Source organism: Rhinoderma darwinii, chromosome 2, assembly GCF_050947455.1.
Source record: "Rhinoderma darwinii isolate aRhiDar2 chromosome 2, aRhiDar2.hap1, whole genome shotgun sequence".
Classification (NCBI taxonomy): domain Eukaryota; kingdom Metazoa; phylum Chordata; class Amphibia; order Anura; family Rhinodermatidae; genus Rhinoderma; species Rhinoderma darwinii.
In genome coordinates, this window is record NC_134688.1 from 256,040,862 (window position 1) to 256,067,587 (window position 26,726).

Consider the following 26,726-nt stretch of genomic DNA (forward strand, 5'->3'; position numbering starts at 1 on the left):
GAGATGCCCTCGCAAGCTGACAGATTCGGAGCGCTTTTGCAAGGAAGAGTGGGCAAAAATTGCCAAGTGAAGATGTGCCATGCTGATTCTACCCAAAAAGACTGAATGCTGTCATAGTCAACAGATTATAGGCGACATTAAAGGTGGAAAAAGTTCTGAAATTATCATCTTGGACTAATTTTGTAACATGACAAAAACCTGGCATTTTAACAGGGGTGTGTAGACTTTTTATATCCACTGTACATGTACAACTTAAGAACATTGAAGAAGCAACAACGGATTATCATACGTTCAGTTCAACTGAAACACGAGAGGTTTGGATATAGCAGCTACGCAATACAGATGCTAAATGCAACCCCATTGAGTTCTTAAAGGCTACATACAACTTTGAAAGACATTTTTATAAAAAAAAAAAAAATGTTATCAGTGTGATTGGTGCAACTTTCATATTACTTTTTATTAAAAATTATTTTTGCTTTTTTAGATACAGCTGCTTTGTATTCTGTATACCGAGCAGCTGTATCTTGCTCTGAAACCTGTATCCGTCAGGTCCGCGTGACTGACGGGTCCAATGACAGCGGAACCTGCGTATCTCTGACTGTAATCAAAAGTATTTCGAAAGTTGCACCAACTACACTGATAGACATTTTTATTTAAAAAAAATTCACCGAAAAATTGAATAAATAGCGCTTGTCAAATTTATTACGTTTTTTATAACTATTGAATGCGTCTTATTTACTAAGTGGGAAAAAAAAGTTACTTTGTTTTTGGAGTTTAATGGTAGGAAAGTATGCTATAATTATGAAATGCCATGCTCCATTTTTATAAATTCAAAACAGAAATGTCAAAACACTAGAAAGTTATCAATTACTATATTATTATTTTAACACACATCCTTCTAAAAATGTTAGCCCAAAAAGAAAAGTAAAGCAGACTAAGCTTCTCTGTCAAAAACAACAGAAATCCAACAGAAGAAACCATAACGGACTTTCATTCATTTTTCAATTTAGGGCGGGTTCACACGTGGCGGAATTTCACTGAAATTCCGCTGCGGACACTCCGCAGCGTTAATCCGCAGCGGTGCCGTTTGTCCATTGACTTACACTTTAATTTAGCAGTGTTCGTTTAGACTAGGCGTAAAATTCCGCTGCGGAGCATAGGCTGCGGAGCGGAATTTGGTGTCCGCAGCATGCTCTGTCTGTTGCGGAGCAGTGGCGGACTGGTTGCGGACTCATGGCGGAATTTCTCCATTGACTTCAATGGAGAGTCAAAATTCCGCAATGAAGTCCGCAGATCTTATGTGTGCTGCGGAGCGTATTGTTTTTACTACCATGACATTTCTTCATTCTGGCTGGACCTATGTATTTCTAGGTCTACAGCCAGACTGAGGAAGTCAATGGGGCTCCCGTAATGACGGGAGCGTTGCTAGGAGACGTCTGTAAATAGTCACTGTCCAGGGTGCTGAAAGAGTTACGCGATCGGCAGTAACTGTTTCTGCACCCGGGACAGTGACTACCGATCTCAATATACATGTATCTGTAAAAAAATAGATAAGTTCATACTTACCGAGAACTCCCTGCGTCTGTCTCCAGTCCGGCCTCCCAGGATGACGCTTCAGTCTAAGTGACGGCTGCAGCCAATCACAGGCCAAGCACAGGCTGCAGCGGTCACATGGACTGGAGCGTCATCCAGGGAGGTCGGGCTGGATGCCGAAAGAGGGACGCGTCACCAAGACAACGGGCGGTAAGTATGAATTTCTTTGACTTTCACTAGGGAAAGTGCTGTCCCTTCTCTCTATCCTGCACTGAATAGGGAGAAGGGAAGCACTTTTCCTGCAGTCCGCAGCGGCCAGTCCGCATCAATTTTCTGCACATTTTGTGCAGATCCGCAGCAGAATCTGCAACGCAGATTCTGTGCGGCATTGATGCGGACAGTTGCGGAGGAAATCCGCCACGTGTGGTCATGCCCTTAGAGTTTCAACCACCTTAGTATGGATATCTAAACAGATACAGACGAATTGAGATGGCTGGTGTTCAAACTGATTCAATGCTTGTATTGAGTTGTATGTAAATCATCCCACAGTCATGTGATTAGAACTCCAGGATAGCGCAAAAGAGATCTTCAATATTTGCTGAGTCGTGTATAACAGACCTTCAGACTTTGATGGTGGGTTTTTCAAAAACCACAAATTTGGGTGCTATGTCTGTGGTAGGTAACAACCCAACAAACTGCTAGTTTCTGATGCACAAGTTCTTATAATCTTCCAATCTCTAATGGCTAATGTAGAACACACTATTAAATTTATGTTAAAGGGTAATTCAACTTTTAAAATACTTTTGACATGTCATAGTGACATGTCAGAAGTTTTGATCGGTGGTGGTCCGAGCACTGAGACCCCCACCAATCGCTAAAACTAAGCTGCAGAAACGCTCCCGTATGTGTTGTGCCACTTTGTTTCTGAACGGAGCGGTGTACAGGCTCAATAGCGATTATAAATCCGATTATAAAGCCGATTATAAATAAAGTGGCACTGCGCTCACCCGAGCGCTTCCCCGCTTTGTTTTAGTGATCAGTGGGGGTCTCAGTGCTCGGACTCCCATCAATCAAAACTTCTGACATGTTACTTTCAGGCCCTGTTCACACAGTTTGTTTGCAGGCAGAAAAATCTGCCTCAAAATTCTTTAAGGAATTTTTGAAGCGTTTCTCGGCCGCGGCCATTGAGAGCCACGGACAAAAAACGCAGTGAAAAACGCTTCCTCTGCTTCCCATTGATTTCGGCAAGAAAGAACATGACACTTTTTTTTTACCACGAGCGGCTAAAAACAGCCGCCGTGGAAAAAACCGCCTCCGCCTCCCATTGAAATCAATGGGAGGCAATTTTGGACGTTTTTTGCTGCTGATTCCGAGGTGGTTTCCGCGTCAAAATCAGTGTAAAAAACTCCATGCAAATTTTGCTTTACAAGTAAAACATTTTTTAGAAGTTTATTTACCCTTTAAAGAGGCTCTGTCACCACATTATAAGTGAGATTACAATGTAAACTGTCATTTAAAACGAGGTTACGTTTGCCTTGCTGTAAATATCACACAGACGCTACAGAAATGTAAGGATTCTGAATACACATCACCTCCTGGCTGGAGGTAATGTATATTCATTGTCATGACACTGCAGTAATGTTATACTGTGCTTATGTAGCAGCACATAGCGATATAGCTATATCACTATCTGCTGTGTAAATGAATGGAGAGAAGTGTATGACGCTGATTGGTCACTGATTGGTCAGCGTCATACACTTCTCTCCACAACGCCCACTTGGCCAAAAAGTAAAACACGCCCAGTTGTCCATTAAGAAACTCATTAGCATAAAGCTAATTCCATCAAAAATGATAATTTTCTAAATAAAAAACACTGCTGTAATCTACATTACAGCGCCGATCACATCATGTAGAAGATAGGCCACTTATAATGTGGTGACAGAGCCTCTTTTAACAAAAATATAGTAGACCTTGAATGCTTTAGGCAAGTTTTAACATATTTTTATGATTTTTTTTTTAAAAAAAAAGACCTCTAAACCTTGCGAAAACGGATGCGAAAAAGAAGTGCAGGTCACTTTTTGGAGCCGTTTTTCATAGACTCTATAGAAACACAGCTCCAAAAACGTCCGTAAAAAACGCAGTGAAAATTGCGAGTTGCTCAAATGTTCGCACGCAAACGCAAAAATGTCTGAAAATACAGAGCTGTTTTAAAGGGAAAACAGCTCCTGATTTTCAGACGTTTTTTGAGAAACTTGCGTTTTTCGCTGCGATTTTACGGCCGTTTTTGGAGCTGTTTTTGTATAGAGCCTATGAAAACGTCCCAAGAAGAGACCTGCACTTCTTTTATGCAAGCGTTTTTTTTTTACGCGGCCGTTTTTCAAAATGAATGCATAAAAAAACGGCCGGTCAGAACAGAACGCCGTTTTTCCCATTGTAATCAATGGGCAGATGTTTGGAGGCGTTCTGCTCCCGAGTTTTTAGAAAATAAGCCATGTGAACATACCCTTAGGCTGCATGCCGAAAATAAGCCGTGTGAACATACCCTTAGGCTGCATGCACACGTTGCGGAATTTGATGCAGAAAATCCGCAAATTAACGCAGGTAATTTCGCACTTAAAATTTAATTTTAATGCGTTCTTAGGTACGGTTTTTACATTTTGATGTAGGTTTTAGGTGCATATTTTTATGCTGCGGTTTTTGTTTCCTTTTTTTTTTTTTTTACTTGACAGATACAATTCTGAGGCAGAAACACATGAAAAATTGCACAATGTAGATTAGATGACTTGAAATCCCATTAAGGGTATGTTCACACGGCCAAATTTCAGACGTATACGAGGCGTATTATGCCTCGTTTTACGTCTGAAAATACGGCTCCAATACGTCGGCAAACATCTGCCCATTCATTTGAATGGGTTTGCCGACGTACTGTGCAGACGACCTGTTATTTACGCGTCGTCGTTTGACAGCTGTCAAACGACGACGCGTAAAAATACAGCCTCGTCAAAAGAAGTGCAGGACACTTCTTTGGACGTTTTTGGAGCTGTTTTCTCATAGACTCCAATGAAAACAGCTCCAAAAACGAGTTGGTAAAAAAACGAGTTGGTAAAAATGCGAGTTGGTAAAAAAAGTCTGAAAAGCAGGGTCTGTTTTCCCTTGAAAACAGCTCTGGATTTTCAGACGTTTTGGTTGACTACGTGTGAACATACCCTAAGGGTATGTTCACACGGCCAAATTTCAGACGTATACGAGGCGTATTATGCCTCGTTTTACGTCTGAAAATAGGGCTGCAATACGTCGGCAAACATCTGCCCATTCATTTGAATGGGTTTGCCGACGTACTGTGCAGACGACCTGTTATTTACGCGTCGTCGTTTGACAGCTGTCAAACGACGACGCGTAAATTTACTGCCTCGGCAAAGAAGTGCAGGGCACTTCTTTGCCACGTAATTTGAGCCGTTCTTCATTGAAATCAATGAAGCACGGCTCAAGGTTTACGAGCGTCTCAGACGCCTCGTAAATTACGAGGAGGAGCTTTTACGTGTGAAACGAGGCAGCTGTTAACAGTCTGTCTTTTCACACGTAACTGCCTCTCAGCGTGTGAACATACCCTTACTTTCCGGTACTGTATTATGCTGCAGATTTGCTGCAGGAAAATTCATGCAGAAAATCCACATGTAACATGCATCTTGTGCATGTTGCCTAAACATATCAGATCAGCAATCTCTGATGGTCAGTGTGTGCACCCAAACCAAGGTACAAAGCACATGACAAACTATTAGGGTATGTGCACACACACTAATTACGTCCGTAATTTACGGACGTATTTCGTCCGCAAGTAGTGGACCGAACACAGTGCAGGGAGCCGGGCTCCAAGCATCATACTTGTGTACGATGCTAGGAGTCCCTGTCTCTCCGTGGAACTACTGTCCTGTACTGAAAACATGATTACAGTACGGGACAGTTGTCCGGCAGCGAGGCAGGGACTCCTAGCATCGTACATCACTATGATGCTAGGAGCCGGCTCCCTGCACTGAGTTCGGTCCGGAACTTGCGGCCGAAATACGTCCGTAAATTACGGACGTAATTAGTGTGTGTGCACATACCCTTAGAAGCTAAGATATAGTTGTTCTATTCTACTTTTTATACTATAGTCACTATTCCACCCTCCTTCTGACACTTGTGTATTAATATTGAGAAGAGACTGTAATCTAAAAACCTCAAAGTTGATTTATTCATTGTCAAAGAGGAAACTGTTTGTGGCGTTTCCTGCTTACTGCTATGAGCAGAAAAGTAACAGTTGTCTTGTACATGCAAATGATGCTCTTGGTTGCCTTTTCTACATTGTAGCAAGCATGTGACAAGAAAAGAAGTGAAAGAGAAAAACCGCTTAGCACCAGTATCCATTTCTGCTAATCTCACGAGCCCCTGAGGGTATGTTCACATGGCCTATTTTCGGCCGTTTTTCGGGCCGTAAACGCAGCGAAAATCGCGAGTGGCATAAAAAACGTCTGAAAATCAGGCGCGGTTTTCTCTTGAAAACAGCTCCGTATTTTCAGACCTTTTCGACTCAGCGTGTGAACATACCCTTACTTGACACATCATACCAATACCAATGTCCTTTTTTTGACCATCTCCATTAAAAACAAATTCATTTTAGCCAAATATATGTCTGTACCGTGTAAGCGTATGTGCACACGGAGTGTTTTCAGCCGTTTTTTCGGGCCGTAAACATCCTGAAAAACTGCTGAAAAAGAAATGCACGTCACTTCTTGGGACGTTTTTGGAGCCGTTTTTCATTGACTCTATAGAAAAACAGCTCCAAAAACGGCCGTAAAATACGCAGCGAAAAACGCGAGTAACGTCTGAAAATCAGGAGATGTTTTCTCTTGAAAACAGCTCCGTATTTTCAGACGTTTTTGAGTTTCCGTGTGAACATACCCTAACAGCTACTTACCCTCCTCTGATCTCACTCTGATAGGAGACGAGAGAGGATTATAACCCTCGGTAAAAGTTTGTTGCTGCAATAATTTCTTCCTGTGAGTGCCATGATTGTTTATCACAGCGCTCATCTGATTGGGATCTGAATCACTCAGGTCTCGATGATGTTACCAGGACAAGGGACTGTTAGGGCACTTTCAGACGTGGCAGAATTTTTCCGCTGCAAATGTTGGTGCAGATTTGGGGCAATTACACAATAAATCTGCATTAACATTTGCATATTTGACAGGTAATTCAGACGTTGCAGATATTACAGTGGACTTGCCACAGATTTCAGTTTTTGCATTGCAAAGGCTGAAATACGCAGTGAAATTCCGCTTCTTCTCAGCATGCATGCTGCGGACTGAAAATTCCCCATCGCAGCCTATGGTCCGCAGCGGAGTTTTCCGCAACGTCTGCACGAAGATAACTAAAAGGGCATGCCCACACGTGGCGGTTTTCCTCCGCAGCTGTCCGCATCAATGCCGCACAGAATCTGCGTTGCAGATTCTGTGGCAGATCTGCCAAAAATGTGCAGTAAATTGATGCGGATTAGCTGCTGCGTACTGCGGTAAAAGTGCTTCCCTTCTCTCTATCATTGCAGGATAGAGAGAAGGGCCAGCACTTTCCCTAGTGAAAGTAAAAGAATTTCATACTTACCAGCCGTTGTCTTGGTGACGCGTCCCTCTTTCGGCATCCAGCCCGACCTCCCTGGATGACGCGGCAGTCCATGTGACCGCTGCAGCCTGTGATTGGCTGCAGCCGTCACTGAGACTGAAACGTCATCCTGGGAAGCCGGACTGGAGACAGAAGCAGGGAGTTCTCGGTAAGTATGAACTTCAATTTTTTTTACAGGTTGCTGTATATTGGGATCGGTAGTCGCTGTCCAGGGTGCAGAAACAGTTACTGCCGATCGCTTAACTCTTTCAGCACCCTGGACAGTGACAATTTACTGACGTCTCCTAGCAACGCTCCCGTAATTACGGGAGCCCCATTGACTTCCTCAGTCTGGCTGTAGACCTAGAAATATATAGGTCCAGCCAGAATGAAGAAATGTCATGTCAAAAAAGCAAGATGCATTCGCAGCACACATAACATGTGCATGACAGCTGCGGACTTCATTGCGGAATTTAGAATCTCCATTGAAGTCAATGGAGAACTTCCGCAATGAGTCCGCAACCAGTCCGCCACTGGTCCGCAACATCCATTGTATGCTGCGGACACCAAATTCCGCACCGCAGCCTATGCTCCGCAGCGGAATTTTCAGCCTCGTCTAAACGAAGCCTACTAAAAAGAAGTGGAAGGCAATGGAGAAACGGCCCCGCTGCGGATTAACGCTGCGGAGTATCCGCAGCGGAATTCAAGAGCAATTCCGCCACGTGTGGCTTTGCCCAAAAGGTGTGGAAACCAATGGACAAACTGTCTGCTAAGGATTTCCACTGAGGACTGTCCGCAGCGGAATTCAACAGCAATTCCGCCACGTCTGAATGTGCCCTTAGTAAAAGCTCGATCCAGGTTTTGGCATTCATTTGGGGGACCAAAACACCAGCAAAAAATTGGATGTAAATTTATGTCAGTGATTCACAAAGTCCAAAAATTTAGCAATGGGCAGTACTGAAGTTAATATATAAATAGCAATGTGTCTTTTCTGTAAAAAGAGCTGGCTCATTTCTGTTTTTAACCATTTTGCTCTAGCTTTATTCAGAAAAACAAGCACTTCTACAGCAGTGTTAGAGGAGGCCTTCGTAAGTACTGCATCAATACTTTCCATTTTTCAGTACATATATGTGCCGACTGGAGACCAGCAACAACTCCTCTGATGATCCTTCGCTTGTGTATTAGGATACATTTACACGTGGTAGTAATGGTGTGGCAGAATATTTTGAAAATGCGCCTCAATAGCGTTGACAAACATCTGCCCATTGAAAGCAATGGGCTGACGTTTGTCTGTTCACACGAGGCGTCTATTTACGCGTCGCTGTCAAAAGACGGCGCGTAAATAGACGCCCGTGCCAAAGAAGTGTCATGTCACTTCTTCAGACGTAAATGGAGCCGTTTTCCATGGACTCCATGGAAAACCAGCTCCAATTACGTCCGTAAGGGACGCGGCGTTCAAGGGCCTGCACATGCCGTTACGGCTGAAATGACGGGGCTGTTTTCTCCTGAAAACAGCCTCGTAATTTCAGCCATTACGGACGCTGCCGTGTGATCATACCCTTAGGCAGTGCCTTTTGAAAAAGTGAATCACAATTCTCACATGCAGATTTCAATGCTGTGGTTTTCCCAATTGATGTAATTTGGGAAAGTTGTGGTAAAACCGTGACCAATAAGGCATTCTGTGTTTTTGGTTTTTGTTAAAACATCAGAATACATTCTTGCTCTGTTTCTATAACTCAAATTGTTCACTTTACAAGCAGGAGCAATTTAGGTACCGGCAGGGCCGCCATCAGGAATTTCAGGGCCCCCTACAGCTAAATTTTCTGGGCCCCCCTACCGTGGCACCGCCTGTTAACGGTACTCCGTCCAGCACTATATCATGGTACCCAGGGCCGCCATCAGGGGGGGTATTAGGGGTACTGATGTGAGAGGCCCGGCCAAACCTAATTGAAAGGGGGGCCCGGCAAACTGCCGCGACTTGCCTTTGGTAGAAAAAAAACAGGCCCCTGCAATGGGGCCCGTTTTTTTCACCAAAAGAATGTCATGAGCTGCGGGCCCCCCTTTCAATTAGGTTTGGCCAGGCCTCTCACATCAGTACCCCTAATACCCCCCCTGATGGCGGCCCTGGGTAGCATGGGGGCCGTCAAACACCGCCGCCCGTGCGACCGATCGCGCGCACCCGCAAACTCCCGCGCATGCGCTCCGGCGACCGCCTGGAACCGCGCACCGAATTTTGAGGCAGATTTTGACCTGCCCACACTATCTTGCCGCGTTTTTTGCCTGCAGCGATTGAGGACAGCAGACAGAAAACGCAGCGAAAAATGCATTTTCTGCCTCCCATTGATTTCGATGGCAGGTCAGAGGCGGAACCGTGTCAAGAAAGGACGTGCTGCTTTTTCTTTTTTCCGCGACTGGCTCCCATTGATTTCAGATTAAATCAATGGGAGGCGGTTTTGGAAGTTGTTTGGTGCTGATTCTGACGCAGCGTCCGAGTCAATATCAAGGGCCAAAAACTCTGTGAACTGGGCCTTATTGTTAGGGCTTATTCAGACGATCGTGTAATACGTCCGTGCAACGCGCGTGATTTTCACGCGCCTCGCACGGACCTGTTACTCTATGGGGCCGTGCAGACTGTCAGTGATTTTCATGCAGCGTGAGTCCGTGTGTCCGCTGCGTAAAACTCACGACATGTCCGATATTTGTGCATTGTTCGCGCATCACGCACCCATTGAAGTCAATGGGTGCGTGAAAATCCCGCCCAGCACTTCCGCAGCAGTATAAACTATGAATGAAAACAGAAAAGCACCACGTGCTACAAACATACAAACAGAGTGTCATAATGATGGCGGCTGCGGGAAAATCACGCAGCCGCGCATCATACGCTGCTGACACACGGAGCGGTTATGACCTTTTGCAAGCGCAAAACGCCACGTTTTTGCGCGCGCAAAAAGCACACGCTTGTGTGAATCCGGCCTTAGGGTAGGAACACACTAGGCATGAACACTGCGGATTTTATGCAACACATTTTATTGTGGAAAATCCGCAGTGTATTACAGTCGCAGCAGAGGGGATGAGATTTAAACAAATCTCATCCGCACGCTGAAATTTTTTTTTACATGCTGCGGCTTTTTGGCTTTTTAAGCCGCAGCATGTCAATGTATTCTGCAGAATCGCTGCTCCTCTGTTGCAGAAATGTTGCGGTTCTGCCGCAAAAATCACACATGAGAAAAAAAAAAAAAGGCACTATTTTAAATTTATAAAAAAGTTTAGACTTACCCCGGCCGTAGTCCTGGTGACGCGATTCTCTATTCTTAGCGCAGCCCCGCCTCCTGTCATGACGTTTCATCCCATGTGACCGCTGCAGCAGTCACATGGTCTACAGCGTCATCCCAGGAGGCGGGGCTACGTTCAGAAGAGAGAGATGCGTCACCTAAACTACAGCCGGGGTAAGTCTAAACTTTTTTTCCCTGCAGGATTTCCGCAGCGGACACGCCTCACCAAACCTGCGCCACTATTTGGTGCGGTTTTGCTGGCGGAATTCCCTGCGGCTACCAGGGCGGATAAGCTGTGGAGTTTTACTCAGCATATCCGCCTAGTGTGTCCCTTATGATGTCGCTCCTGGAGCTGCTGCCGGTCTCTAACTAGGCAGTTGGTTCAGTAGAATTTGGAATTATTTTTTTTTTGTGAACCAGCTTAAAAAAATACAAAACTTTTGTGTTAGGGCCTGTTCACATAACCGTTCGCTTCCGTTCCGGGGTTCCGTCTGAGGTTTCTGTCGGGTGAACCCCGCAACGGAAAGTGAAAGTGATAGCACAGCTTCCGTTTCCATCACCATTAGCGCAGTCGACTGCGCTATTGATTCCGTCCGAAAACCAGCCGGAATGGTGACGAACGGAAACCATTAGCGATGTTTCCGTCACCATTGAGATCAATGGTGACTGAAACGGAAGCTGTGCTGTCACTTTCACTTTCCGTTGCGGGGTTCACCCGACGGAAACCTCAGACGGAACCCCGGAACGGAAGCGAACGGTGATGTGAACAGGCCCTAACACAAAAGTTTTGTATTTTTTTAAGCTGGTTCACAAAAGAAAATAATTCCAAATTCTACTGGACCAACTGCCTATTTAGAGACCGGCAGCAGCTCCAGGAGCGACATCATAAGGGACACACTAGGCGGATATGCTGAGTAAAACTACACAGCTTATCCGCCCAGGTAGCCGCAGGGAATTCTGCCAGCAAAACCGCACCAAATAGTGGCGCAGGTTTCAGGAGGCATGTCCGCTGCGGGAATCCTGTAGGGGAAAAAAAGTTTAGACTTAGGGCATGACCACACATGGCGGAATTCCTCCGCAACTGTCCGCATCGATGCCGCACAGAATCTGCGTTGCAGATTCTGCAGCGGATCTGCACAAAATGTGCAGTACATTGATGCGGACTAGCTGCTGCAGACTGCGGGAAAAGTGCTTCCCTTCTCCCTATCAGTGCAGGATAGAGAGAAGGGACAGCACTTTCCCTAGTGAAAGGAAACGATTTTCATACTTACCGGCCGTTGTCTTGGTGACGCGTCCCTCTTTCGGCATCCAGCCCGACCTCCCTGGATGACGCGCCAGTCCATGTGACCGCTGCAGCCTGTGCTTTGCCTGTGATTGGCTGCAGCCGTCACTTACACTGAAACGTCATCCTGGGAGGCCGGACTGGAGACAGAAACAGGGAGTTCTCGGTAAGTATGAACTTATATGTTTTTTTACAGATACATGTATATTGGGATCGGTAGTCACTGTCCCGGGTGCAGAAACAGTTACTGCCGATCGCTTAACTCTTTCAGCACCCTGGACAGTGACTATTTACAGACGTCTCCTAGCAACGCTCCCGTCATTACGGGAGCCCCATTGACTTCCTCAGTCTGGCTGTAGACCTAGAAATACATAGGTCCAGCCAGAATGAAGAAATGTCAAGTTAAAAAAGCAAGACGTATCCGCAGCACACATGACATGTGCATGACAGCTGCGGACTTCATTGCGGAACTTTGAATCTCCATTGAAGTCAATGGAGAAATTCCGCCATGAGTCCGCCACTGCTCCGCAACAGACAGAGCATGCTGCGGACACCAAATTCCGCTCCGCAGCCTATGCTCCGCAGCGGAATTGTACGCATCGTGTAAACGAACACTGCTAATTTAAAGTGAAAGTCAATGGAGAAACGGCTCCGCTGCGGATTAACGCTGCGGAGTGTCCGCAGCGGAATTTAAGTGGAATTCCGCCATGTGTGAACCCGCCCTTACCCCGGCCGTAGTCCTGGTTACGCATCTCTCTCTTCTGAACGTAGCCCCGCCTCCTGGGATGACGCTGTAGACCATGTGACCGCTGCAGCAGTCACATGGGATGAAACATCATGACAGGAGGCGGGGCTGCGCTAAGAATAGAGGATCGCGTCACCAGGACTACGGCCGGGGTAAGTCTAAACTTTATCAATTTAAAAAAGTACCTTTTTTTTTTTCTCATGTGTGATTTTTGCGGCAGAACCGCAGCATTTCCGCAACAGAGGAGCGGCGATTCCACAGAATACATTGACATGCTGCGGCTTAAAGAGCCAAAAACCACACTGCAGGTCCATTTTTTTTGCAGCGTGTGGATGAGATTTGTTCAAATCTCATCCACACTGCTGCGACTGTAATACGCTGCGGATTATCCGCAATAAAATGTGTTGCATAAAATCTGCAGTGTTCATGCCTAGTGTGTTCCTACCCTAAGGCCAGATTTACACGAGCGTGTGCTTTTTGCACGCGCAAAAAACGTGGCGTTTAGCGCATGCAAAAGGTCCATAACAGCTCCGTGTGGCAGCTGCGTATGATGCGTGGCTGTGTGATTTTCCCGCAGCCGCCATCATTATGACACTCTGTTTGTATGTTTGTAGCACGTGGTGCTTTTCTGTTTTCATTCATAGTTTATACGGCTGCGGAAGTGCTGGGCGGGATTTTCACGCACCCATTGACTTCCATGGGTGCGTGATGCGCGAACAATGCACAAATATCGGACATGTCGTGAGTTTTACGCAGCGGACACACGGACACACGCTGCGTGAAAATCATTGACAGTCTGAACGGCCCCATAGAGTAACATAGGACCGCGCGAGGCGCGTGAAAATCACGCGCGTTGCACGGATGTATTACACGTTCGTCTGAATAAGCCCTAACAATAAGGCCCAGTTCACAGAGTTTTTGGGCCTTGATATTGACTCGGACACTGCGTCAGAATCAGCACCAAACAACTTCCAAAACCGCCTCCCATTGATTTAATCTGAAATCAATGGGAGCCAGTCGCGGAAAAAAGATAAAGCAGCTCGTCCTTTCTTGCCGCGGTTCCGCCTCTGACCTGCCATCGAAATCAATGGGAGGCAGAAAATGCATTTTTCGCTGCGTTTTTTGTCTGCTGTCCTCAATCGCCGCGGGCAAAAAACGCAGCAAAAAAACGCGCCAAGATAGTGTGGGCAGGTCAAAATCTGCCTCAAAATTCTTTTGAGGCAGATTTTTTTTTGCCTGCAAAATACTGTGTGAACAGGGCCATAAATGATCAGAACTTTGAGATAATTTACTCACTGTGTCAGAAGAGCTGCTGCTCCCACTCCAGTCCTCTTCCGGCGATGTCTTCCAGGCGAGGTCTTCGGTCCAGACGTCCAGTCCTTCACCTCCAGCCAGGCTCCAGGTAAGTTTTGTCCATGTGTGTCCGCGGCTGGTCTCCAGTGCGGGCGTTCGTGGGTGCGCGCTCGGGAGTTTCCTTGGGCGCGCGATCGGGTGCGCGCGCGCGGGCGGACGGTCTGACGGCCCCCCATGACGAGGGGATGGGGCCCGCAGCAGCAGCAGCAGCTCACGACATTCTTTTAGTGAAAAAAACGGGCCCCATTGCAGGGGCCCGTTTTTTACTACCAAAAGAATGTCGCGGCAGTTGCCGGGCCCCCCTTTCAATTAGGTTTGGCCGGGCCCCTCACACCACTACCCCTAATACCCCCCTGATGGCGGCCCTGGGTACCGGGACCGCAGCTACATAATATCCAGATGCGCTTCATGAGAACCAATTGAATATATTTATTTTCTTAGGATCCACTGTGGAATAGCGAATAACAGCAGTGGCGTGTGGATGAAAATTGAGTCTTTGCCTCTGTGACTGCTAAAATTTCTTCTGACTACATCATAGGGAACAATGCAATTCACTTACGCTTGACTTTGCACTCTGTGCGTGCGACTGGGCAGCGATTCTTGCTGCATTTGTCCTTCCAGGAGCTGAATATAAGCATATAAAAAAGACTGGGTGTGTACAACCAGTTAAAGGGTTATTGCATCTTATAAAGTGATGGCATATGGCTGGGATAAGCCATCACAATATAATCGGACCCCCACCAATCCTGGCTGAGCTACGCTGTTTCCATAACTCCCATAGTAGTGAATGAGTTACGGAAGCTGCGTAGCATGCGAGCTACGCTGTTTCCGTAATTCATGGTCAGAAATCACACCCTTCAATCACAACACAGACCGGTAGAACAGGGTTTAGGGGGCTCCGTTCTAGAGATAGGTGCGGGTCCCAGAGGTAGGACATTTATCCTGTGGATATGTCATAAATGTCTCTGATGGGAAAACCCCTTTAAGTTTAGTGTTGGAAACGCCAGTCTTAGCCCATTAGTGACCGCCAATATGCCTTTTCACGACTGCCACTAATGGGCTTTATTCCGATGCATACGCCTTTTCACAGCGCTGCATCGTAATAAATAGAGCAAGGAGCCGTTAAATCTCCCTGCTCTGGGAGCAGCCCTGCTCGAACGGTCGAGATCTCGCCAGTTTAACCCCTCAGATGCGGCGCTTCTGAGTAGTTTTGGAGAGAGAGGGAGGGAGCTCTCTCTCACCCCACCGGCATCCTGCGATAAGATCGCAGGATGCCGGTGGTTTCTATGGCAGCCTAATAAAGCCTCCCAGGTCTGCCACTAGTTATGCCGGCTAGGCCATGCCAGACGCATGGCCTAGCAGATGCCTGTCCGGCACTAATACACTGCAATACAGAAGTATTGCAGTGTATTATAAATGGGAACGGAGGATCGCATAGTGAAGTCCCCTGGTGGGACTAGTAAAAAAAAAGTTTCATAAAGTTAATAAAAAAAAAAAGTACAAAAAAAATTAAAAACACATATTTTTCCCCTTACAAAATGCTGTATTATTTAAAAAAAACAAAGAAAAAGTAAAAAAGTTACACATATTTGGTATTGCCGCGTCAGTAACGACCCCAACTATAAAGTTATTACATTATTTAACCCGCATGGTGAACGCCGTAAAAAATTAAATAAAAAAGAATGCAAAAAATGCTGTTTTCTGTAAATCCTGCCTTAAAAAAATGTGTTAAAAACTGATCAAAAAGTCGCCCCGCAAAAAAAAAAAAAGCCCTCATACAGCTGCATCGGTGGAAAAATAAAAAAGTTATGGCTCTTGAAATATGGACACACAAAAGCAAATAATTGTGGAAACAATTTTTACTGTGTAAAAGTAGTGAAACATACAAAATCAATATAAATTTGGTATCGTTGCAATCGTAACAACCTGCTGAGTAAAGTTATTGTGTTATTTATACCACACGGTAAACGGCATGAATTTAGGACAGAAAAAAGTGTGGTGAAATTGCGCCAAAAAAAAGTTGATAAAAGTTAATCAATAAATTCTATGTACCCCAAAATGGTGCTATTAAAAAAATACAACTTGCCCCGCAAAAAACAAATCCTTATACAACTATGTCGATGCAAAAATAAAAAAGTTATAGCTCTTTGAATGCGACGATGGAAAAAAAAATAGCTTGGTCATTAAGGCCTAAAATAGGCTGGTCACTAAGGGGTTAATAAATCTCCCCCTATGTGTTCTGACACCTTTCTATCAGAACCAGCATTAACTTTTTCAGCGATTTGTACTACAGTAGCTCTTCTTCAGGATCGGACCAGATGAGCTAGCCATTCGCTCCCAACGTACATCAATGAGTGTTGGGCGCTTATGACCATTTCGCTGGTTCTCCTTCCTTGGACTACTTTTGGTAGATACTAACTGCTGCATACCGGGGACACCCCACAAGTCCTGCCATTTTGGGGATGCTCTGACCTAGTTGTCTAGCCATAACAATTTAACCCTTGTCATTTTTGAGTCAAAGCCAGAAGGGGTTTCAAAAGGATCGGGACATATAAAGGAAAAATGTATACTTCTCCTTCCTGCTGAATCCACTTTTAGCTTTGGATCAAAAATCTGCATCAGAACCTGCTTCAAATGCACGATGTGTGAATTTAGCGATAGGTCAGAATCACACAGACAGTTTTGATGCAGTTTTTGGCTCCAAATTTTTAACTAAAGTCAGAAGTGGATCCAAAAGGATAAAAGGTGTAAAGGGAAGACTGATGCATTTCCATTCTTTTGTGTAAAAAATTGGAGCCAAAAACGACACCAAAGCCTGTGTCAAAACGGCATGAGTGATCCTGGTCCTACGCTTTCCCATCTTTCCTGTTTCACACACATTAACTTCAGGAACTGACTGTTCACTTGCTGCCTGATATATCACACCGCTTGACAGGTGCCATTGTCACAACATTATCAATGTTATTCCCGTCACCTGTGAGTGGTTTTTGGCTGGGTTCACATTGTGCATTTTTGTTGCAATTTGAATCTCTGCCTAAATAAACGAATCTGAAAAACGCAAATATTTTAGCTGGAATTTGTTTGTTAGTTTAATTGTCATAGGCTTACAGCTGAAACACTTTGTGAAAACACGCTGGTATTTAATAAACACATGTATTTTTCAGATGTGTTTATTCAGCGTTTCAAAACACAACAAAAACGCACAATGTGAACATAGACTAAATGTTATAGCTGATCAGTGTTTGAGATAGGGAAATTAGATTGAGAGGCCTACTGAGGACAGGGACTGATGTGCATAGTGACAATCTCTCTAAAACGCTGCAAAATATGTTGGTGCTATATAAACAGCAGGAACTAAAATAAATAAATAATGGATGCTGTGTAATAATTCACTGCAGGAGAAGTGTGAATTCATAATCAGTTGTCCAGTTCGGACATTGCCTTCTGACCTTGTACAATAAGCTATTTTCACAACTTAAGAATGACAAGGTGCCAAGTGACATCAATGACTATCCATTGTTCTCCAGTATTCCAGTGAAGTGTTTGATGTCATTCGGCTTTAGCCAATTGAAGAGGGATAACTCAACATCCCCGAATAGGGAATATAACAAGGGGTTGTTAAGCAGAAAACTCATTTTAGGGTCCACTCAGACGTTGCGGTTGAGGTGAGTTTGAATGTGGTTTTTTTTAAACTGCTCCTCTGCACTGCTTTGGGGTACATGCAGTGTTTTATTTAATTTTTTTCGGGAGCTAAGGTGACCAAAAAACAGCAATTCCGGTGTTTTTTTTTTCTTTACGCCGTCCACCATGCAGGTTTAAATAATGAAAGATTAGAATAGTTTGGTCTTTTTGACACTACCTTAGGGTTTGTTTTTTTAGTTTTAATCATTTTTATTTTTGCTTTTTACTTTTCTTTTTTTTTTTAAAGTTCCACTTGATCGTGGTTACCATATACTGCAATATTTGGGCATGCCCCCACGTGGCGGATTTCCTCCGCAACTGTCCGCATCAATGGCGCACAGAATCTGCGTTGCAGATTCTGCGGCGGATCTGCCCAAAACGTGCAGTAAATTGATGCGGACTAGCTGCTGCGGACTGCGGTAAAAGTACTTCCCTTCTCTCTATCAGTGCAGGATAGAGAGAAGGGACAGCACTTTCCCTAGTGAAAGTAAACGAATTTCATACTTACCGGCCGTTGTCTTGGTGACGCGTCCCTCTTTCGGCATCCAGCCCGACCTCCCTGGATGACGCGGCAGTCCATGTGACCGCTGCAGCCTGTGATTGGCTGCAGCCGTCACTTAGACTGAAACGTCATCCTGGGAAGCCGGACTGGAGACAGAAGCAGGGAGTTCTCGGTAAGTATGAACTTCTATTTTTTTACAGGTTGCTGTATATTGTGATCGGTAGTCACTGCCCAGGGTGCAGAAACAGTTACTGCCGATCGCTTAACTCTTTCAGCACCCTGGACAGTGACTATTTACTGACGTCTCCTAGCAACGCTCCCGTAATTACGGGAGCCCCATTGACTTCCTCAGTCTGAATGTAGACCTAGAAATACATAGGTCCAGCCAGAATGAAGAAATGTCATGGCAAAAAAGCAAGACGCATCCGCAGCACACATAACATGTGAATGACAGCTGCGGACTTCATTGCGGAATTTAGAATCTCCATTGAAGTCAATGGAGAACTTCCGCAATGAGTCCGCAACCAGTCCGCCACTGGTCCGCAACATCCATTGTATGCTGCGGACACCAAATTCCGCACCGCAGCCTATGCTCTGCAGCGGAATTTTACGCATCGTCTAAACGAACACTTGTAAATAGAAGTGGAAGTCAATGGAGAAATGGCTCCGCTGCGGATTAACGCTGCGGAGTGTCCGCAGCGGAATTCAAGTGAAATTCCGCCACGTGTGAACCCAGCCTTTATGTAGCTAAGGTGGGAGTGGCACCGCCGGGATTGGAGTCATCGCCAAACCCGGCCGTTGCAGTGAGGTGTCGGTGGTAGCATACAGCTAACACCCGCTGAGTATGGAGTGGGCTCACGTATAGAGTTATGTCACGTGCCGACAAGGAGTTAAGCACTATTTATATAAAAACCCCTTTTAGTTCTACCTCGGTGCATAGAAATATGAGAACACTTAAAGAATGTTATTTTTGGCATTAAGCAAGTGAATGGGGCTGCAATTCCAGACAGTCCATGTAAAATAGCGGTCCTGTTTCTAGAAAAGAAAAAGCAGACCCTTTATTTGTAATCTCGTAGCACTCTTTTAAGGCTATCACAAATTGACACACTGTTTCGACCTTTTTCCTCATAAGAAATAACTGATGTTGTATTGTGATCATGATTACTGTTCGTCCTTTAGATGCCATGCAGCCTGAGCCTACTTTAACTGATATATCCGTAACATTTTTTTTTAAAAATGACTCTAAGACTCATAATAAATGTCTCTAACACTAACAACTGTTCTAAAATAAGCACAAGCTCAGATCTGTCGTACATGCACTCCAGTTTTCGAACACAAAATCCCTTCTATAGACATTGATAAATATGTCTCGCAGCTGCAGCTAAGAAACCACGTCACTGCAGCACCCCTGCATGGATGGCTCTCAAGAACGGTCTCCGATGTTTAGTCAATATGGCGTAAGTCTTCATCTAAGAGCGGTTTAACTGCCATTTAACATTGGTAAGTCTACCCTAGAGTATTGATGTTTCAGACACACAGTGCATGCTTAGTATGTTAGATCATGTATGGTGCAGCAGTTCACGCTCTGCTTGTTCTAGTACATGGAGCTTTCCAAAATAATTTAAAGGGCCACAAACACCTGGACTTTTTGTAGTAAGAGTTTCCAATTTTAACTATAGAGCTACAGCTTTAGTCCAGAGGAATACATTGAGTTGTATGCAAGTCAGTGCACACCAGTGAACTACAGCCGTCACTCGATGGTTAAAATTGGAAAAAATCAGGTGTAGCCCTGGCATTAAAGATAAACAATGTCGTATAAACTTTATACGGTATAAGTATACTTAACCATCAACATGTCTTATGGTATACTTACTAGTTATAAACTTGTTACAATATTTAGATGAAATAAAGCTGAACTGGACGGGTAAACGTTTACGTGAGCCTTGAGACTGATATTTGTGGTTGAACTAATAGTGGAGAGTTAAAATCACTTATTGACATGCCTGTGAAGCCGAATTCAGACGATCCGTAGTATATGTCCGTGTGACGGCCTTTAAAACAACGGCCGTCACACGGATGCATGTACTACAATGGGGCCGTTCACACGGGTGTTGTTTCAATGGACCGTGTGAAGGTTCCGTTTAATAATAGAACATGTAAAATTTAGTTCCGTTTTCATGGATCCCTCGATAGACTCAAGTCTATGGGGATCCGTGAAAAGGGGACCCGCACGGGGGCAACTTGGACGTGAAAAACTAACGTTTTTCACGTCCGAGTTTCCCCATGTTTGTCTGAATTCGGCCTTATTGGAAGAGGAGGGAGTATAAGGGTATGTGCACACACACTAATTACGTCCGTAATTGACGGACGTATTTCGGCCGCAAGTACCGGACCGAACACAGTGCAGGGAGCCGGGCTCCTAGCATCTACTTATGTACGATGCTAGGAGTCCCTGCCTTGCTGCAGGACAACTGTCCCGTACTGTAATCATGTTTTCAGTACGTGACAGTGGTCCTGCAGCGAGGCAGGGACTCCTAGCATCGTACATAAGTATGATGCTAGGAGCCCGGCTCCCTGCACTGTGTTCGGTCCGGTACTTGCGGCCGAAATACGTCCGTCAATTACGGACGTAATTAGTGTGTGTGCACATACCCTAAATGTAATGTACAGGCCTTCAGTGCACCAGATCTGGAGCATTGGTATTGTACACGTATAGAAGGAAGTGAAAGTGTCTGCGTGTATGAGTTGCATTTTCACAGCTGTTCTCGAAGTATGAGCCTATAATGTTTTATTATTGTGCAAGAGTTTAGTGTTAACAGAAGGGAAGAAGCCAAAAATATAGCGATATTCAGGAATATACTAGCTATCTCAAGTTACAGAAATAAAGGAAGAAGTATGATTTGTATAAGCCACAGAGTGATGTAATGTTAGGCTGGGTTCACACTGTGTCTGCAGATAAACCCTGTGTAAAACGGGTAAATTTGCATGTATGTAGGTCTAACTGCAGATTGGTCAAAGAATTGGTGCCGCAACTTCCGTATGGAAGTTGGATGTCCCTCATAAATGTATTAAGGGCACGTTCAGACGTGGCAGAGTTTTTCCGCTGCAAATGTTGGTGCAGATTTGGGGCAATTACGCAACGAATCTGCACTAACATTGGCATATTTGACAGGTAATTCAGACGTTGCAGAAAACACAGCGGACTTGCCACAGATTTCAGTTTTTGCATTGCAGTGAAATTCCGCTTCTTCTCTGCAACAGACAGTGCATGCTGCGGAGGGATAATTCCACACCGCAGCCTATGGTCCGCAGCGGAGTTTTCCGCAACGTCTGAACTAACTTGCCTAAAAATGTATTGAAACAACTGTAAAAAACAGCCGCTGGAGAATTCCACTGCAATTCCACCACGTTTGAACCTGCCCTAAATATAAAGCACGTTTCACATTTCCGTAGATTACCTTCCCAATATTATTAATTTCCAAAACTTTTTTCTTTTCATAGTATTTATAACAAGAAGAATAGGAACAATCTCCTCTGTTTACAATATATCCATATGGCCTCATTCACACGGCAGTATTGTGATCAGTATATTGCGTAATTTACACCATTCACTGCACTTTAGCAAAAGAGGGCTCGGCCTGCCACGGTCCAACAAATTTTCAAATGTACTGTAATGTACGCCAGAACCTGGCGTAAATTATAGCGGAAATCTACATCACCTCGTAGCTGGGGTAGATTTCCGTTTCAGACATCATTTCAAAAGAACCGTGCGCCTCTTAATAAATAAGGAGTATCTTGCTCCAGCTACCTTGGTGTTGGAAATGCCAGTCTTAATATTCTCCCCCTATGTGTCCTGACACCTTTCTATCAGAGCCAGCATTAACTCTTTCAGCAATTTGTACTACAGGAGCTCTTCTGTGAGATCATACCAGACGGGCTAACCTTTCGCTCCCCATGTGCCTCAATGAGTCTTGGGAGCCTATGACACTATCGTCGGTTGTTCTTCACTGGACTACTTTTGGTAGGTACTAACCACTGCCTACTGGGAACACCCCACAAGATCTGCTGTTTTGTAGATGATCTGACCCAGTCGTCTAGCCATCACAATTTGGTCTTTGTCATTTTTGAGTCAAAGCCAGAAGTGTTTTCAAAATGAATGAAAAATATAAAGAAAGAACGTATACTTCTCCTTTCTCCTGGATCCACTTCTAGCTTTGGCTCAAAAATCTGCATCAAAATCTGCAACAAAATCTTCTACAAATATGAATTTAGCCTTAGGCCAGAATCACACACACAGTTTTGATGCAGTTTTTGGCTCAGTTTTTTTTATAGCTGGTCAGAAGTGGAATCAAAAGGAAGGAAAGGTGTAAACTAAGAAAATACAGATTTATCTCCTTTAGGCCGGATTCACACGAGCGTGTGCGTTTTGCACGCGCAAAAGGCACTTAACAGCTCCGTGTGTCATCACCATATGATGCGTGGCTGCGTGATTTTCGCGCAGCCGCCATCATTATGACACTCCGTTTGGATGTTTGTAAACAGAAAAGCACGTGGTGCTTTTCTGTTTACATTCATAGTTTAACAGCTGTTGCGCGAATCACGCGCGTCCCACGGAAGTGCTTCCGTGTGGTGCGCGTGATTTTCACGCACCCATTGACTTCAATGGGTGCGTGATGCGCAAAATACGCACATGTCGTGAGTTTTTCGCAGCGGACTCACGCTGCGTAAAAATCACGCGCGTTGCGCGGACGTATATAACGTTCACCTGAATAAGCCCTTATTTTGTGTCAAAAGCGGAGACAAAAACTACACCAAGGATTGATTCACACACTGCGTTTTTGCAGCCTTTTTTTATAGTTTTTTTTTTTAGTGCGGCAGATGTTACATTAAACGCTATAGTAAAATATAAAATGCACTTTATACAATCAATTTTGTGGTCAGTGGCGTTTTTTTCCAAACCCATCATGCTCTGGGTATGGCTTTTTTTCAGGCGATTTCTCCATAAGCTTCACTATAGGACTTAAAAAATGGCATAAAAAAACGCATGTACATGTCACTAAATGAAAAACTTAAAAAAAATCTTAAAAAACCCATGTTTTATTTTAGTGAAACTAGCATTTTTAGAAGCGTTTTTTTAAGCAGTTTAAAATGCCAGAAAAATTCTGTGTGTGATCCTGACCTTACGCTTTTCCATCTTTGCTGTTTCCAACACATAAACTTCAAGAACTGACTGTTCACTGGCTGCCTGATATATCCAATCCCTTGTGAGGCACCATTGTCATGAGATAATCATTGTCATTCATTTCACGTCAGTGGTTTTAGGAAGCGTTCACACTGAGTTTTTGTTGCATTTTCAATCTCTGCCAAAATAAATCTGAGTTTTTTTAATGTTTCAGACGTAATCTGGTTTTTGATTTAAAGGGTAAGGGTATGTTCACACGCAGTGTTTTCAGACGTCATTTGGGCGTTTTACGCCTCGAATTACGCCTGAAACAATAGCTCCATTACGCCTACAAACATCTGCCCATTGCTTGCAATGGGATTTACGATGTTCTGTTCCCACGAGCGTTTATTTTACGCGTCGCTGTCAAAATACGGCGCGTAAAATGACGGCTCGTCAATAGAAGTGCAGGGCACTTCTTGGGACGCTTTTGGAGGCATTTTACATTGACTCCATTGAAAAACAGCTCCAATATCGGCCGTAAAAAACGCAGCAAAAAACGCGAGTTGCTACAAAAATGTCTGAAAATAAGAAGCTGTTTTCGCCTGAAAACAGCTCCGTATTTTCAGACGTATTTTGCTACTGCGTATGAACATACCCTAACTAAACTTTCAGAAAACTTCTGACATGTCATCGTGACCTGTCAGAAGTTTTGATCGGTGAAGGTCTGAGCACTGAGACCCCCACTGATCTCTAAAATGAAGCGGCAGAAGCACTCAAGTGAGCGCTGTGCCACTTTGTTTCTTGGAAAGCCGATGTAACGGTGTACGAGCCCTTAGACTTTCTATTGAGTCCGTACACCAACTGCTCGGCTTTCCGAGAGAAGCTGATCAGAAAACAAGCGGTTCAAGGCTCACCCGAGCGCTTCTGCAGCTTCCTTTTAGCGATCGGAGGGGGTCTCAGTGCTCGGACTCCCACCGATCAAAACTTCTGACATGTCACTATGATATGTCAGAAGTTTTCTGAAAGTTTAGTTGCCCTTTAATTGTCATAGGCTTAGGGTATGCTCACACGCAGTGACCAAAAACTCTGAAAATACGGAGCTGTTTTCAAGCGAAAACAGCTCCTGATTTTCAGACGTTCGGTGCGGAATTCAGATGCGGTTTTAACTGCACCTCATCTGCAACGTCTGAATGGACCCTTAAAGTGGATTTCCACACAGCATTTTTAGGAAAAACTTCTAGTTTTTAGTGGCAAAAAAAACACGCTGCGGCCAGATGTTAGCTTGAAGGCAATAGGAAAATATATAACTAGCAACATGGCGGTTTTTTAGATGGTATTTTTTTAATTTTAACTCATGTTTTTGGGTCAGTGGTGTTTTTACAAAACTGCAGCAAGCATGGCTTTTTGGCGTTCTTTGCCTCATTTAGAGGTGTTTTTGTTCCATAGAACTCCATAGATTTTTTTTCCTATTTAAAAAAACACATGTCAATGTTGCACATTTTTATGGCGTTTTTGGTGGCATTTTTTCAGAAAAAAGCCTGTGTGCAAAGAGAATATTTGCATCACATGATCTTTGAATCATATGATTTTCAATGTGAAAAATGCCACCTAAAAAATAAGCAGGTAGTAAAACACACTATTAGCAAAAACGCTCACAAAAATGGCGTAATGTTTTTTTTGTGTGCTTCTGTTGGCCAAAAAAATGCCGCACAAAAAGTGTGTGTGAAGGAAGCCTAAAAGCTGGAGCCACATTTTTCTTAAACAGATGTTAAGTCATATCGCAAAAAAAAACAAAAGAAAAAGTCTCTCTCGCTACTGAGTCTGTGGTGTAAAGCACACGGGATAGAAGTGCGGCAGGATTTCTGACCAGTGTGCAGCGGGCCTTATAGTAGGGCAGAAACACTCCATGTGAATGAGTCTCTACAGTCGCTGCTTGTCATTCCTAGTGCACAATATTAAAGTGGTATTCCAACAACCAACATTGATGCCATACTGATATGATATGCCATGAATATCCAATTGTTGAAACCTCTGAATTAAAGCTCTGGAACCACCACCAATGCCTAAAACAAAAGCGCAGCGCCATCTTGAACTCTTTTTCTACATAGTTCTACTTTTGACCCAGCGCTGTGTAGAAACTGCAACTGCTTGTGCTGCAGTACCAGACACAGTCACTGGCCATCAGTGGTGCTGTTTCAAAGTTAAGTCGCAGTCAGACCATCCACTGATGATATATTGACAGCATATTATAGCCATATATTATCAATGTAACCCCACTATATATATATATATATATATATATATATATACACACACACACAGTATCACATTTTCCACTGACAGACTACTACTATAGTTTGCATAACAAGCAAGTCTAGAGAAACCCCTACACCCATGATCACCCTGTATCTCCATTTTTGAGAACCTCCAGAAGTCTTTAGTAATTTATGTATGTGACTATAGTTACTTCTATAGTGTCTGAGGTTAGATGTATTTCTCCTTGGTGTAGGTAGTATATAAGCTATACAGTCACTACTGCAAAGAGGAGTTTAGAGGACTGTTCTGCGGTGGTGTTATTATTAGACATGAGCACAACGACCTAGTGTAGTCAGAGCTGGGTACAGGAGTGACAAGGTGGCGGTATACCGCCCGGGCACAGGGTACTCACATGAAGGCGTGGTAGATGAAGGCCCATCCCCGGGGTCGCTCCAGCACGTTGTACAGATAGTTCTGCAGGCGCCGGTATCTCTTGTGAGACGCTGAACTCCGCGGCCGTCCCGGGAGCGGGGTGCCCAATAGTCCCAAACGCCGGGGTCTGCCGCTCTCTGTCTGTACAGCTGTGAGGGCCACAAACTCCATCTGTTGGCTAGCAATAGGGGCAAGTGAGAGTGACGGCACCCGGCCATTGTCTGTCTGGGGCTGCGCTCCCATTGCCATGCTCCCTGTGGGACAGGAGGTCTCAGCTCATCACAGGAGTCCGAGCAGTGAGCGCGGCAGTCAGGGATGGATGGAGAGGTAGCAGCGCTGACTAGGTGTGGAAGCAGGCAAAGTTCTGCGGGGAGGCGAACGCTGTGGACGGAGCTGACTGGAGAAGCTGTGAGGAAACTTTAGCTTCCATTACAGAGAAAAGTTTCCTATATGCTGCACATAGAGCCCGCAGCTGCCCTCCACAGTCGCGCTGGCTCTCTACATACCACTACTCTCTTGTATAATGTGCCTGCTCTCTATCTTCTCGCTGTCCCGAATGCGTTCTCTGCTTTACCAGCCTCCACATTACTGAGCCCACCCCTTCTTATTACTGTGTGACAACTTACTTCTCCCAACCCACTAATGTCAAATGTTACCTGCCGGGCATTACCTCAGAGCCACCAGGCACTTGCCCTCTGTCACCCGCCCTTTCTATTCATCATTTACATCTGTACCTCGTCCTTTACTCGTATACTGACTGGCACAGCCTGTCTACGTTCTGATTTTCCCTTTGCCATCTCTGCCATCAGTGCATGTGTTTTAAGTGTACCAGCTTTTTGCCGGTCATTGTAACCTTTATTGCAGACGATGTC

General features: G+C 44.6%; 1 protein-coding gene across 1 annotated transcript in view; it reads right to left on the reverse strand.

The window, feature by feature from the left end:
- Nucleotides 1–26,393, reverse strand: part of KCNQ4 (potassium voltage-gated channel subfamily Q member 4) — a 187,177-nt gene extending 160,784 nt beyond the window's left edge. Inside the window, exon 1 of the mRNA XM_075853172.1 lies at nucleotides 25,835–26,393. Coding sequence (XP_075709287.1) covers nucleotides 25,835–26,103 — 269 coding nt within the window. The 5' untranslated portion in view covers nucleotides 26,104–26,393. The remainder of the gene's footprint in view (nucleotides 1–25,834) is intronic.
- Between the last annotated feature and the right edge of the window lie 333 nt (nucleotides 26,394–26,726).